This window comes from Lithobates pipiens, unplaced genomic scaffold (assembly GCF_037356315.1).
Source record: "Lithobates pipiens isolate NorthernLeopardFrog02 unplaced genomic scaffold, aLitPip1_a1.2 Scaffold_35, whole genome shotgun sequence".
NCBI classification, from domain to species: Eukaryota; Metazoa; Chordata; class Amphibia; order Anura; family Ranidae; genus Lithobates; species Lithobates pipiens.
In genome coordinates this window covers 26,540,803-26,557,150 of record NW_027507811.1, presented here as the reverse complement: position 1 = coordinate 26,557,150, position 16,348 = coordinate 26,540,803, and the positions used below count along the sequence as shown (strand labels likewise).

Below are 16,348 nucleotides of genomic sequence, written 5' to 3'. Positions count from 1 at the left end.
CAGATAGCTCAGTGAGATGAGTCAACGCCAGACATGGAAGAAGTCCCAGGTTCAAGCCTAGGTCCTGACATACAGATATCTATACTTCAGTTCTTATAAGTGCTTGCAGCAGTTTTCATTCAACCAGGTGTGTAAGTGGGGCTGAGGTTATTCACAAAATCAAGGAAAAGAACAGAGAACCCAATCAACCAAACATCTCCTGTGGAAGTAGCGCTACATAAATTACCAATGAGACAATTGTTTATAGCAAACTCTGGTTTTATTTGACACTTTAATAGAAGAATGTAATCAACACTTTAATAGAAAAATATAGTCATATTCTTATTCAATTTACAAATATATTATTGCATGTTATTTATTATCAATAATAAAGCAATTTACAAACAAGTCTATCATGGCATTATACCGCATTCCTGAGCCCCTTACTTGAACCTATGGGCTTTAAGGCTGTTACCTCTGTGTCACAATTAATTGGGAAAGCCTAGTTCTTAGGACATATGTGCAGGTCCCGCGCTATAGCTGAAAGACGGCTACAGTGCGGCTCTCCAGTTCTGGGAGGGCATCCATGGACGTCCTCCCAGAACCACGCCCTCTGAGGAGCGCTCTGTGACCGCTGTATGCTTTGGACACAGCTGGTCACAGATCATGGTAAAGGGCCAATCACAGCGGCCCTTTACCATGTGATCAGCTGTGTTTAATCACAGCTGGTCACATGTAAACAAACTTGCCAGTTATCGGCAGTCCTTTCCTCACACGCTGTCTCTACGAGAGGAAAGGAAAGGCGATAACCAGCAAGGCTGACAGGGCACAGTGAGTACATTCTTTACACTGATAATCAAGGCACTGTTCATCTGTGACCTGATTATATGTGCAGTTCCATCAGTGCAGCTTATCAGTGCCTCCCTATCAGTGCAGCCTCATCAGTGCCCATTAATTCAGCCTTGTCAGTGCACATCAGTGAAAAAATAAAAATTAATTTTTTGCAAAATTTTATAACAGAAACTAAGAAACACATCTTTTCTAGTCTTCTTTAGTTTGTTTAGCAAAAAATAAAAATAAACAGTGGTGATTAACCACTTAAGGACCGAAACAATTTGCCCCCTTAATGACCAAGCCATTTTGCGATATGGCACTGCGACGTTGTACCCAAATAAAATTGATGTCCTTTTTTTCTCACAAATAGAGATGTCTTTTGGTGGTATTTGATCACCTCTGAGGTTTTTATTGTCTGTGCTATAAACCAAAAAAGGGCCAATTTTGGGGAAGAAAACAATATTTTTTACTTTTTGCTGTAATACATAACATTCTATACATTTTTGGTAAAAAAAATCGCAATAAGCGTATATTGATTGGTTTGCGCAAAAGTTATCGCATCTACAAAATAGGGGATAGATTTATGGCATTTTTATAATTTTCTTTTTTTTTTATTACTAGTAATGACGGTGATTAGTGGTTTTTTTAGCGGGGCTGCGACATTGCAGCAAACAGATCGGACACTTTTTTGGGACCATTGACATTTATACAGCAATAAGAGCTAAAAATAGCCGCTGATTACTGTATAAATGTAATTGACAGGGAAGGGGTTAACGCTAGGGGGCAATCAAGGGGTGAAGTGTGTTACCTAGAGAGTATTTCTAACTGTGGGGGGATGGGACTCCCTGGGGGAGGAGACTGATCGCTGCTCCTAATTAGTTGGAGCAGCAGATCTGTTTTTCTTCCCCTAACAGAACGGAGATCTGTCTATTTACATTGACAGATCTCCTTTCTGTCTCTGTTAGGAGTGATCGCGGGTGGCTGGTGGGCATCGTGCCTGCTGGCCACACGCATTGCGTCTGCTGCCACACACATCGGCTCCAGCGTCAGGCTGCAGGCACGTGCACACTCCCCCTAGAGCTCTTAAAGCGGCCGATGTACAGTTATGGCAATTTGCCCAGGGGAGCGAACCTGCCCCAGTATAACTGCGGTGGCTGGTCCTTAAGTGGTTAAATACCACTAAAAGAGAGCTGTTTCATTAAAATTATAAAAATTTCATTTAGGTACAGTGTTGCATGACCGTGCAATTGTCCTTCAAAGTGTGACAGAGCTAAAAACTGAAAATTGGCCTGGGCAGGAAGGTGCCCGATATTGAAGTGGTTAAGCAACAGCACAGCCAATGGATCCATATGGAACCTGTGCATGTACGTTCTAAAGCATTTTCACAGCATTGTCTATCAAAGAGGCAAAATGGGTATTGGAGCTTTTGTCTTATTTAATCAAAACCAACTCCAACTATTTAAAAACAACAAAAAAAACATTCTCAGAACAAAACTGAAATATAAATTAGAAAAGTTAAAAAATGACATTGGCTAAGGCACCTGTTTCATAAACCTCCTGGAAGTTTGGGAAGTGCTGAGATGTTCCCATCCACCTTTGGCTGGAACATCCATTGGTGAATTTGGAGATGTCTTCATCTTATCTTTATTCCTTTAATGCCTACTAAAGTCTAATATCTTCTCTAAATGTCCTCCACATTGGACACTTATTGGTCTTCAACGATTAGGCTTCCTGCTCTCATATGAATGTTGTGATTGATCAGATATGGTCTCTTGAAGGAGATCACAGTAGTCGATATCTCTCACCAGTAAAGTCTTCAATGTCTTTTAAGGCCTGATGTCTCTGTGAATGAATTTAGATAAGGTCTCTGTCCTGTATGAATCCTCTGGTGTTTAACCAGATAGCATTTCTACAGGAATGATTTATCAAATTAAGGACATGAGTATGGTCTTCAATGATTAGGCTTTCCGCTTCTCTTGTGCGAATGTTGTGATGGATTAGATTTGGTCTCTTGGAGGAGATCACAGTAGTCAATTTCTCTCCCCGGTGAAGTCTTTGATCTTTTGGAGAAGATCACAGTAGCTGATATCTCCTATGAAGTCATCGATGTCTTTTAAGGCCTAAGGTCTCCGTTAATGACTTCCCACTCTTAGAGTACAAATAAGGTCTCTGTCCTGTGTGAATCCTCTGGTGTTTAACCAGATAGCATTTCCGAAGCATGAACTTATCAAATTTAGGACATGGATATGGTCTTCTGATTAGGCTTCCCGCTTTTCCTGTGATGGATCAGATTTGGTCTCTTGAAGGAGGACATGGTAGTCGATGTTTCTCACTGGTGACGTCTTCGATGTCTTTTAAGGCCTGACGTCTCCGTGAATGACTTCCCACACTCAGAACACGCATAAGGTCTCTGTCCCGTGTGAATCCTCCGGTGTTTAACCAGATCACATTTCTGAAGGAAGGATTTATCGCATTCAGTACATGGATAGGGCTTCTCCCCAGTGTGCATTTTGCGGTGACGATCGAGGTGACCCTGCTGGCCAAAACATTTCCCGCACTGTTTGCACTTGAATGGCTTTTCTCCGGAATGAATTCTGATGTGAGTCACAAGACTTATTTTCTTGGTGAAACATTTCCCGCAATGTAGACAGGAAAAGGGCTTCAAGCCGGTATGAATTCTCCGATGCTGGAGGAGATTTGACTTCTGGGAGTAGAATTTCCCACATTCAGGACATGGATAAGGCCCCTTGGACTGCTGAGTATTTGGTTCTTTGAGAACAACTCCTTTCTTTTTAAACAATCCTCCCTGTTTAGCAGGTGGGGATGACTTTTTGCCTGATTTTTTCTTACTAGGTTTCTTAGGGCGAGGCTTTTCTTTAAAGATTTTCCCACAGTAACTTCCCCAATGTTTCAGAAATATTGTCTGGCGTCTAAAACATCTGCCACATACTGGACATGAAATTTCTCTGAGACCATTTTGATCTGTATTTCCAGTCGCACAACCCGATTGGTCAGGAAGAGACTGCTTTGGGTTAGAGGGATTTATGGTAGGGGCACGTGACTTATTTTGAGAATGCTCCTCAGAATTAGAGGCCTCCAGTGTTTGATGAGGTGCCAAGCCATTATTTGGGGTAACCGTATATGTCTGCTCAAAAGAGGTTTCCTGAATATTTGAGGTGTCTGGGGATTGATCAGCCTTGTGTGGTTCTAAATGGATGTTTGGGAGAACATAATATGACTTCTCCAAAGAATATTCCTCAGAGGATTTAGGTGTATTATCCAAGCTGCAAATTTCTGGATTGTTAGTTGGCGTGATAGCAAGAGAATCATTGGGTGCAAGTTCCTCAGGACCACAGGAATCAGCTAAATTATGAGCACTAAGAGGTTCATAGTAGATATTTTGGGCGAGAGCTTGAAAAGACTCATGAAGGCCAGAGGAATCGAGACATCGGTGAGCATTGCATAGTTCTTGAAGAATATCTGTTGTAATAGGAGGTGAATCCGAGGATCTCGATTCTTTTGGGTTGGAGGGGCTGAGTGAGCTATCCACATTGTGACATTCTAGAGGAGCATCTTGAGTAACTGATTGTGACATTGTGTGGAGGCCAGAGGATTCCATACATGGGTGAGCATTGCACAGTTCTTGAAGAATATTTGTTGTAATAGGAGGTAACTCCATGGAGCCAGGTTCTTTTGGGTTAGAGGGACTGGGTGGGCTATCCACACTGTGACGTTCTAGAGGAGAATCTTGTGTAATTGATTGTGACATTGTGTGAAGGCCAGAGGAATCCAGACATGTTGTTGTAATAGGAGGTAACTCCATGGAGCCAGGTTCTTTTGGGTTAGAGGGACTGGGTGGGCTATCCACATTGTGACGTTCTAGAGAAGCATCTTGAGTAACAGATTGTGACATTGTGTGAAGGCCAGAGGAATCCAGACATGGGTGAGCATTGCACATTTCTTGAAGAATATTTGTTGTAATAGGAGGTAATTCCATGGAGCCAGGTTCTTTTGGGTTAAAGTGACTGGGTGGGCTATCCACATTGTGATGTTCTAGATGAGCATCTTGAGTAACCGATTGTGACATTGCATGAAAAGATACTTCAGGATGAATATTTGATGCATCAATAGAATATTCGTCAAGTTTAGAGGGATCTGGTGATCGGTCAGCACTCTGGAATTCTGATCCTACATTTGGCATGAAAGTATGTGACTCCATGGGAATGAAATCCTTAGGATGAAAGCGGCTGGGTGTTCTATCCACACTTTGATGTTCTGGAAGGACATTTGAGTCAACATTAAGTGATACATTGGGAGAAGATTTCTGAGCTATGGAGGGATCTGGTGATCTGTTCACATTGTGATGTTCTGGATAGACATTTGGGTCAACACTCATTGATACACTCGGTGGAGATTGCAGAGTCACGGAGGGATCTGGTGATCTGTTTTCACTGTGATGTCCTACATGGATATTTGGAGATACATTTGATTTAGCAGAAGATTCATCAGGATAATAGGAATCCAGTGATCTGTTAAGTGAACAGATATTGGGAGAAACAGAGTGTGACTTCATGGAAAATAATTCCGTAGGATGAGAGTGGTTGGGTGATCTATTCACACTGGGACGTTCTGGATGGACATTCGAGTCAACACTGAGTGATATATTGGGAGGAGATTGTTCGGATATGGATGGCTCTGGTGATTTATTTCCATTGTGATGTTCTGGATAGACATTTAGGTCAACACTGAGTGATAAACTCTGAGAAGATTGCTCAGCTATGGAGGCATCTGGTGATCTGTTTTCACTGTGATGTCCTGCATATATATTTGGAGAAGCATGTGATTTAGCAGAGGATTCATCAGGATGATAGGAATCCGGTGATCTGTTAAATGAACAGATAGTGGGGGAAACAATGGATGACTTCATGGAACAGAAATCCGTAGGACGAGAGTGATTGGGTGATCTCTTTGCAATGTCATGTTCAGGAAGGACATTCAGGTCAACATTAAGTGATACATTGGGAGGAGATAGCTCAGCTATGTAGGGTTCTGGAGATTTGTTCTGACTGCGATGTCCTGCATAGTTATTTAGGGAGGAATGTGACTTATCAGTAGATTCATCTGGATAACATGAATCCGGTGATCTGTTAAGTGAATGTAAATTTGGGGTAACAGTGTGTGATTTCATGTGATCAGATACCTCAGGTTCCAGGATTGTATCCACACTGTGATGTCCCGAATGGATATTTGGGATGACAGCATGGGTTATATCAACAGAAGATTCCTCGGAATAAGAATGCAGTGATCTGTCCGGACTCTGAAGTCTAAGACTGATATTTGGAGCAGTATGCAATTCATCAGAAGGTTCACCAGAAGAGGGATCCGGTGATCTCCCACGTAATGAACGGATATTTGGGCTAATAATTAGTGACTTAATGGAAGAGTATTCTTCGGGAGAAGAAGGAATGGATGATTTATCCATAAGGTAAAGTTCTGGATGGACATTCAAGGTAATAAGTAATTTATTGGATAACAAATAATCAATAGGGGGATCCTTTGAACTATCTGTGGTCTGTAGGCCTGAATGGATATTAGGAGCAGTATGTGATCCAAGGGAGGATTTGTCAGATGGATCTGGAGAATTAAACTCTGAATATGTATTTGAGGTGATATTATGTGAAGTCATAGGGCAGGACACCTCAGGATCCAGTGTTCTACTCACACTGTGATGGATATCTGAGGTGTCAGGATGTGGTTTTTCAGAGGATTCCTCAGGATTTGTACGATCCAGTGCTATATCTGCATAGTGTTGGACTGAATGGATATTTTGAGTGACAGTATGGGATATATCAGGAGAAGATTCATTGGGATTCGAGGAATGCAGTAATCTGCTTGTACTGTGAAGTCCTGCATTGATATTTAGAACAGTATGCAATATTTCAGAGGGTTCAACAGGGTAAGAAGGATCCAGTGATCTATTAATCATTGCCTGGGTATTCGAGCTAACGGTATGTGACTTTAGGGGAGAAGAGACTCCAAGATCAAGGTAATCTGTTGATCTATTTGCCTTGTGAAAACCTGAATGGATATTTGCAGGAGTCTGTGATGAAGTAGGAGATTCAACAGAATACGAGGGATCCAGAGAGTTGTTTGATTTTGACTGGATTATGACATGAGATTTTGTGAGAGAGGATTCTGGAGAATGTGGTGTTCTATCCACACTGGGTATTTCCTGATGAACATCTAGGGTGACAGTCTGGGGTTTTCCAGGATAAGTAAGGTCTGGTATTCTATCTACACTACAATGATCTGGTTGGAGGTTTAGAGTGCCAGCACTGGATTTATCAGGGTAGAATTCTCCAAGATTAGTAAAATATGGTGATCTGGATGAAGTATGAAATTCTGGATTCATATTTTGGACAGGAAGTTGCTTATCACAAGAGTCATCAGGGTCAGAGGGATTCAGTGATGGGGTAAGAGATGAATGCATATTTGATCCACTGGTATGCAACTTCATGAGAAAAGATACCCAGGAATGAACAGGATCAGATGGATTATTAGCAATGTGAACTCCTGAATTGACATTTGGAATAGTAGGTGATGTAGCTGAAGATTCCTGAGGATAACAAGGATCTTGTGATCTATCCATGCTGTGAGGTCCTGGATTGACATACGAAATAGTAAGTGATGTAGCAGAAGATTCGTCAGTATCTAGCGATCTGTCTGTATTGTGAGGTCCTGAATTGCCATTCGGAATAGTATGTGATGTAGCAGAAGATTTGTCAGGATCTAGGGATCTGTCCACATTGTGAGGTCCTGAATAGACATCATGAATAGTATTTGAAGTAGTAGACGATTCACCAACACAAGAGGGATCCAGTGATCTGTGGCATTCTGAATACATATCTGCAGTAGCAGTTTGTGACTGAATGGGATGGCATGCCTCAGGATTTAGGGGAAGGGGTGATCTATGTACATTGCAAGGTTCTGGATACATATGTAGGGTAACAGAATGTGATTTATCCGCAAAAGATTCTCTGAGTTTAGAGGGATCTGCTGATCTATCCACACTAGGAACTCCTGGAGGGGTACTTAAGGAAAAGGCAGGAGATCCATCAAAAGAACTTTCACAGGCTGAATGGATCTTTGGAGTTAAAATATAGGCATTTATAGAAGAAAATTCCTTAGGCTTAGAGGCATCTACAGATCTGTCTGAACTATCAAGTCCTGAATTAATATTTACATCAGTCTTCGACTGAGCAGAAGATCTTTCAGGATGAGAGGGATCTGGTGATCTGTTAAGTTCTAAATGAATATTTGAGGTACTTGTATGAGACTTAAAGCGAGAGGATTCTTTAGACTCTGGTGGCCGATCCGTATTGAGAAGACCCAGATTGATAGTTGAGGTAACAATATGAGTTTTATCTTGAATGGAATCCTCGGGATTAGTGAGATCCAGTGACTCTTCTGTATTTTGCTGCCTGAGATGGGTATTTGGGGAGAGAGTACAGGATACATCAAGAGAAGATTCTTTGGGATTAGTGGGGTGGAGAGATCCCCGAAGTTCAGGATTGATATCTGGGGCAGTGTGCATTTTATCAGGAGGTTCATTGGGGGAAGAGAGATCTGGTGATCTGCTAAGTGCTGAATGGATATTTGAGCTAACAGTATCCAACTCCATGGGAGAGGGTTCCTCAGAATTGGATGGATTGAGTGACCTATCCACATTCCGGAGTCCAAAATGGACGATTGGCATAACCGAATGTGTCTCTTTGGTAAAAGAATTCTTGGAATAAGAGGGATCTGTAGATGTATCTGCACCGTGAGGTCGTGGATGGATATTGGGGGTAACAAGGTTTTCTCCTTGAGAATCTTTTACAACATCATCCTTGTTCAGACTACAGGTGGGCCGTTCCTCTGAGCTTCTCCTGGTGTGGTGTCCATCTGCGGCAAAATGCAAAATTTAAATCTTTCCATGTTTACTTGCCCTTATTTCTTTTTTTTTAAACATGTTTTACTTATTGTAGGGAAAAGTTCATTACAACATACACTCACCGGCCACTTTATTAGGTGCACCTGTTCAATTGCTTGATAACACAAATTGCTAATCAGCCAATCACATGGCAGCAACTGAATGCATTTAGGCATCTAAACGTGACAAAGACAACTTGCTGAAGTTTAAAGTGAGCATCAGAATGGGGAAGAAAGGGGAAGTGGCAAGGTTGTTGGTGCCAGACGAGCTGGCCTGAGTATTTCAAAAACTGCTGATCTACTGGGATTTTCACACACAACCATCTCTCGGGTTTCCAGAGAATGATCAAAAAAGAGAATATATCCAGTGAGCAGCAGTTGTGTGGAGGAAAATGCCTTGTTTAAGTCAGAGGTTAGAAGAGAATGGGTTGACTGGTTCAAGATGATAGAAAGGCAACAGTAACTCAAATAACTACTTGTTACAACCAAGATATGCAGAATATCATCTCTGAATGCACAACACATTGAACCTTGAAGCAGATGGGTTACAGTAGCATAAGACCACACCGGATGCCATTCCTGTCAGCTAAGAACAGGAAACTGAGGCTACAATTCGCACAGGATCACCAAAATTGGACAATAGAAGATTGGATAAACATTGCCTGGTCTGATGAGTCTCGATTTCAGCTGCGACATTCAGATGGTGGGGTCAGAATTTGGTGTAAACAACAGGAAAGCATGGATCCATCCTGCTTGTATCAAAGTTTCAGGCTGCAGGTGTAATGGTGTGGGGGATATTTTCTTGGCACGCTTTGGGCCCCTTAGTACCAATTGAGCATCGTTTAAATGCCTCGGCCTACCTGAGTATTGTTGCTGACCCTGTTCATCCCTTTATGACTACAGTATCCTCATATTCTGATGGCTCCTTCCAGCAGGATAATGCACCGTGTCACAAAGCTCCAATCATCTCACCACCGGACAATGAGGTCACTGCACTCCAATGTCCTCCACACTCACCACATCTCATCCAATAGAGAACCTTTGGGATGTGGTGGAAGGGGAGATTGGCATCATGGATGTGCACCTGACAATTCTGCAGCAACTGTGTAATGTTATCATGTCAATATAGACCAAAATCTCTGAGGAATGTTTCCAACACCTTGTTTGATCTATGCCACAAAGAATAAGGGGGTCCAACCTAGTAGTAGCAAGATGTACCTAATAAAGTGGCTGCGGAATGTATATCATAACTGTAAAAAACAAGAAGGTAAAATCCCTTTTTGTTAACTACTCACCTCTGCTGATCTCTGGAGGAATATCCTCCTGCAGACATCGGTCATCAGCCATTGAAGATGTCTCTTCTACATACGGCACTGTGCCATCATTCAAATCTTCACCCTAAACGTAAAATGGAAACAAATAAGAAAATGAAAAAAAAAGGAAGCAAAAAATAACTAATTTCACTTTGGTGAGACTCTAAGTTCTTTTTACCTGGTAATGCTGAGGGATGGTGTGGTCTTCCTGCATGGAATCCTGGGATTCTCTATTACTGGATCCATCTGTAGGAAACACACACACTGACTGAATACATTGTTTCTATGTGTTTATCAGATGATGGGGGATCTAGGTGGAGCCTCCGTACTGCTCTCTCCTTTACAATAAAGTCTCCTCTTACCCGGTGATGTGAGGGGCGGCCAGTCCTCCAGAATGATGTCCTTGTAGAGATCCTTGTGTTCTTCTATATACTCCCACTCCTCCATGGAGAAATAGACAGTGACATCCTGACACCTTATAGGAACCTGACACACACAATGATACAGTCACCATCCAGACACATCCCTTGTCTGTTACTGGATAATGTCCCAGAATTCCCACCACCGCTCACCTCTCCTGTCAGCAGATCAATGATGTTCTGTGCGACTTCTATAATCTTCTCATCATTGTTCCTCTCAGGTTCTAGAGAGTGGGGTGCATGCTGCAAGATGGGGCTCCGGCTACTGCTGCACCCTTCTAGGACAGGTGGATATATTCCTTGTAAAAGACCCTCAATAAATGTCATCTTCACTGCTGCATATTTCTAGATAGGAGGAGAAGAAAGGTGCAAATAACTAATAGTGACCTACGGAATCTTCCTCACCGCTCCGGTGAGGTCTGGGTATTATTAATAGAGATAAGAGTGATGTCCTGTGACCTCCCAGAATCCTCCTCACCTCTCCGGTCAGGTCTGGGTATTATTAATAGAGATAAGTGTGATGTCCTGTGACCTCCCAGAATCCTCCTCACCTCTCCGGTCAGGTCTGTGTTTTATTAATAGAGATAAGAGTGATGTCATGTGATCTCTCAGAATCCTCCTCACCTCTCCGGTCAGGTCAGTGTTTTATTAATAGAGATAAGAGTGATGTCATGTGATCTCTCAGAATCCTCCTCACCTCTCCGGTCAGGTCAGTGTTTTATTAATAGAGATAAGAGTGATGTCATGTGACCTCCCAGAAGCCTCCTCACCTCTCCGGTCAGGTCTGTGTTTTATTAATAGAGATAAGAGTGATGTCATGTGATCTCTCAGGCCGCGTACACACGCGGGGACTGTTCGCCCAACTTTGTCCGCTGAACAGTGTTTCGGCAAACAGTCCGCTCGTGTGTGGGCTTTCAGCGGACAGTTTCAGTGAACAGTCCGCTGAACAAGGTTTTTCGGAAATTCCGAAAAACTGTCCGCTGAAACTTTGTTTCAGCGAACAGTCCCCTCGTGTGTAGGCTTGTTCGTCAAACTAAGTTCCGCGCATGCTCAGAAAGGATTTACACGCCGAAAGTTATAATGCAGTGTATAGGACGTCGTATTTTTCGTCCCGTCGTACGTGCCGTTCACGTCATCGCGCACGGTTTCAGCAAACTGTTCGTTCGTCGTGTGTGGCCATGTCCGTCCATGCTAATTTTGAGCGGACTGTTTGCCGAAACTGTTTGACGGACAAAGTTGGGCGAACAGTCCCCGCGTGTGTACGCGGCCTCAGAATCCTCCTCACCTCTCCGGTCAGGTCAGTGTTTTATTAATAGAGATAAGAGTGATGTCATGTGACCTCCCAGAAGCCTCCTCACCTCTCCGGTCAGGTCTATGTTTTATTAATAGAGATAAGAGTGATGTCATGTGACCTCCCAGAATCCTCCTCACCTCTCCAGTTAGCAAGTAGATGATCTCCATGGTGAGGTCCAGTATCCTTTTGGTCATCATACTTCTGTCCCTGTCCATCTTTAGTACATCCCTTGTAGAGAAATCCTGGTGGAGGAGAAGAACAATTATAAGACAATGGAAGGAGATTTGAAGATTGGATTGCGTTGGAATGGGAATAACTATGGTGAGTACAGTTCATACAATACTCTAACACCTCCTTGGTAGCAGTACTACTCACTGCTCACTAGAAATCTTTGGGGGTCATGTCTGTACATATGAGAAAGAAATGTGAAAGAATGAGATGGGGGGGGGGGGTATAGAGGGTGGGGAAGAGTGATTGGAGGAAGAGGGTAGAGAGACAGAGAGGATGTGATCAAGGGGTGGGGTAGTGAGACAGAGAGAGGGAGGATAAAGAGAGAGAGAGAGAGAGAGAGAGAGGCGTGGAGAGATGACAGAGAAATGGGGGTGAGGGGATAGAAAGAAAGGAAAGGGGGGGGATACACAGAAAGTCAGGCCGGTGAGAGAGGCCGGGGGGAGGGGATAGAGAGATAGCACAGAGAGATTTGGGATAGACAGATAGTGGGGATACAGAGATAGGATTGGGGGGGGGGATTGGGGAGAGAGAGCGGACGGAGGTTGTAGAGAAAGAGGGGAAGAGCAACAGGGAGTGGAATGATAGACGGTAGAGGGAGAGTCAGGATAGAGAAGCAGAGTTATGGAGAGGGGGGTTACTAGAGAGAGGAGAGGGATACATCGAAGGGGGATGCGAGCGGGAACACAGGCAGAATGGGAAATAGAGAGAAAGGAGAGTGCAGAGTGAGGGGGGGATATACAGTATATACAATATCTCACAAAAGTGAGTACACCCCTCATATTTTTGTAAATATTTTATTCTATCTTTTCATGTGACAACACTGAAGAAATGACACTTGTCTACAATGTAAAGTAGTGAGTGTACAGCTTGTATAACAGATTGTATAACAGTGTAAATTTGCTGTCCCCTCAAAATAACTCAACACATTAATGTCTAAGTGATGGGGGGACAGAGATAGACAGAGGATAGAGAGATGAGGGAAAAAATAAAGCTTGTATGGTTGAATTTGCATCGCACAGACATCGCATGTGATCTGCACAGCAATGCGGTGTGAATTACATGCAATGTCTGGCATCGCACTAGTGTGAACCGAGCCAGAGAGAGCATAGGGGTAGACAGAACAGAGTGGCGGAGTGGAAAAGAGATTGCGTGAAAGAGGAGAGAGAAAGGGGAGATGGGGGGGTGGGGGTTAGACAGAAAGGGAACACAGACAGAAACAACAGAGGATGGTGGGGGGTATATAGGGAGAGAGGAAAGTATGGAGCAAGAAAGGAGGTTGGGGATAGAAGGACAGATAGAGAGGACAGAGATGATGGGATTATAAATAATAACCAGTCAGACCTGTAGATACACATCTGTGTTTTTTGTTACCATACAGAATTTGTGAGATAAATCGATAGAAATCAACCTGTCCATACAGGTGCGCCCCCCCCCCCCCAATCTACATGGAGGGCGCCAGACCCATGGATCCAATGTTTTTTTTTTTTTTTAAAGCACATGATTACAGCCGGCGGCTCTAATTGGCTTTAAAAAAGGGTGGGCCTGGGGAGCAGAGCAATGCGCCCACCCAGTTGTGTGACAATAGCAAACTAACATTCACCATGATCTTCCTGATTCTCCTCCCGGCCAATCAGGAAGCGGGTCCTGAGACCTGACTGACCAGGGAGTCTTAGAATTAAATTTCTGTTCGGCCGGGAGGAGAAGCAAACGGGATCCATGCAATGCGAAGCACAGAACTCAACATCCGGGTGAGATGCCGGCATATGGAGGACCGACTGGATGAGCTGTGACGGTGTCATATGTGGACAGTGAGTACTCTTTCTGCAGATTGCCTATACTGTCTGTCTCCCGCTTGGGGAGGGATCGCCGCCTACCTGACCGTCTCCCGCTTGGGGGGGATCGCTGCCTTCCTGACCGCCTCCCGTTTGGGGGGGATTGCTGCCTTCCTGACCGTCTCCCGCTTGAGGGATCACCCCCTTCCTGACTGTCTCCCTCTTGGGGGGGGGTTGTTGCCTTCCTGACCGTCTCCCGCTTGGGGGGGTCGCCCCTTTCCTGACTGTCTCCCGCTTGGGGGGGGGATCGCCGCCTTCCTGACCGTCTCCCTCTTGGGGGGGATCGCCCCCCTTCCTGTCTCCCTCTTGGGGGGATTGCCGCCTTCCTGACTGTGTCCCGCTTGGGGAGGGATCGCCGCGTTCCTGACCTTCTCCCGCTTGGGGAGGGATCACTGCCTTTCTGACGTCTCCCGCTTGGGGGGGGGAATCGCCACCTTCCTGACCATCTCCCGCTTGGGGAGGGATTGCCGCCTTCCTGTCTCCCACTTGGGGGGGGGGGAGATTGCCGCCTTCCTGACCATCTCCCGCTTGGACGGGGGCACTGCCTTCCTGACCGTCTCCTGCTTGGGGAGGGATTGCTGCCTTCCTAACTGTCTCCTGCTGGGGGGGTCGCTGCCTCCCTGACCGTCTCCCACTTGGGGGGGAGATTGCTGCCTTCCTGACCATCTCCCCCTTGGGGGGGATCGCTGCCTTCCTGACCATCTCCCGCTTGGGGGGATCGCTGCCTTCCTGACCATCTCCCGCTTGGGGGGGATCGCTGCCTTCCTGACCATCTCCCGCTTGGGGGCGGGGGGATTGCTGCCTTCCTGACCATCTCCCCCTTGGGGGGGATCGCTGCCTTCCTGACCATCTCCCGCTTGGGGGGGATCGCTGCCTTCCTGACCATCTCCCGCTTGGGGGGGGATCGCTGCCTTCCTGACCATCTCCCGCTTGGGGGCGGGGGGATTGCTGCCTTCCTGACTGTCTCTCGCTTGGGGAGGGATCGCTGCCTTCCTGACCGCCTCCCACTTGGAGGGGGGGGCGCTACCTTCCTGACTGTCTCCCGCTTAGGGGGAGTAGAAATCGCTGCCTTCCTGACCGCCTCCTGCTCTGGGAGGGATCGCCGCCTTCCTGACTGTCTCCTGCAGGGGTGGGGGAGATTTCTGCCTTCCTGACCATCTCCCGCTTGGGGGGGGAAAATCGCTGCCTTCCTGACCAGCTCCCACTTGCGGGGATCGCTGCCTTCCTGACCATCTTCCGCTTGGGGGGGGGGGGGGGGGGAGGGATCGCTGCCTTCCTGACCGTCCCCTGTTTGGGGAGGGATCGCCGCCTTCCTGACCGTCTCCCGCGTGGGGGTGGCGGGGTGTTGTTAGTTTGCCACCACATCCAAAATACTGAGCGCCAGCCGCCACTGATAGAGGTATATACATTCTGTATACATTGGCGCTCATGGCCCGCACACACGATTAGATAATTGTACAAAAAATAAAAAATCTGCGATCATATGATAATCAGATGGTTAGTACACAGCTTTCCAGGGCCGATCACAACAGTTCATCCAAAATGATCGGAAGGGTCAAACACAAAAACAAAAGGTTTCTCGTAGGATTCCAGATCCAACGATTTTCCTTGTAATCGTCTGAAAATACAATACAAATACATCACTTCCGAATTTTAATTCTGTTGAACGAAAATTTTCAGAATCTTTTTTTTTTTTTTTAATATGAGACCAGCATGCAAAAAAAATAAAATAAAAATAAAACATACGATCGTTCATCTGATAATCTCACAGTATGTAGGAAGGTTTAGTTACCCTTCTAGTATGATGAGGACATTCCCCCCTCCCATCCCCCCATACAGATCATCATTATCCACATTTATTGGTATAAACATCATGTATGTGTAATGATATCCTATATATGCCCAGAGAACACAACACCACAACTACAGTACATGTCTATGGAGGAAATAAGTTCTATCATTGTATTGTATAAACACTTATATAAGTATATTATTACCCCCACCCATCATATAATATATATAGGATATATCTCCTCGGGTATTCCCCCCTCCCTCCCTCCCCCTCCTGGTCTCTTCCTCCCTCAGCATGCTGACCCCTCAGACACTTTCACACAACTCTTACCCCTTCTTCGCAGATCCGGAAATAACCCACTTCCGGGATCCTCCCGCCCACTTTCGCTCTGTGCGTTCCACGGAGACTGTGCATTGTGCAGCGGTGGGGAGAGCTGGTGGAACGCAAACGCCGGAAGCGGCGTGGGGGAGTGGGCGTGGTTTGGGGAATTTAGGGGGTTCTGTGCAAAAGCGGGAAAGAGCTGGTGAGGAGAAGGGGTGGGGATTGGGGGAAGCACACAGGGGCTGACCAATGAAAAGCTCTGATCATCCTTCACATAAGAATTTCATGATTAAATAACAAATATCTTCTGTATGTCCATATCTATTCATCCATATCTATCTATCTATCTACTTAGATATGTA

General features: G+C 45.1%; 1 protein-coding gene across 3 annotated transcripts in view; it reads right to left on the bottom strand.

Moving 5' to 3' along the window:
- The window catches only part of LOC143956160 (uncharacterized), a 482,654-nt gene that overhangs the window by 134,127 nt on the left and 332,179 nt on the right, over positions 1–16,348 (bottom strand). Inside the window, exons 1-7 of one of the 3 annotated variants that reach the window (XM_077466266.1) lie at positions 15,996–16,092; positions 11,948–12,052; positions 10,670–10,861; positions 10,460–10,583; positions 10,276–10,343; positions 10,080–10,182; positions 242–8,757 (exon numbers count right to left, since the gene is read on the bottom strand). The exons of 1 other annotated variant lie outside the window; for it this stretch is intronic. In XM_077466266.1, coding sequence (XP_077322392.1) covers positions 3,143–8,757; positions 10,080–10,182; positions 10,276–10,343; positions 10,460–10,583; positions 10,670–10,861; positions 11,948–12,052; positions 15,996–16,079 — 6,291 coding nt within the window. In that variant the 5' untranslated portion in view covers positions 16,080–16,092 and the 3' untranslated portion in view covers positions 242–3,142. Of the gene's footprint in view, positions 1–241; positions 8,758–10,079; positions 10,183–10,275; positions 10,344–10,459; positions 10,584–10,669; positions 10,862–11,947; positions 12,053–15,995; positions 16,093–16,348 lie in introns of those variants that run through there. One more of the 3 variants, XM_077466269.1, reaches the window with a different exon arrangement.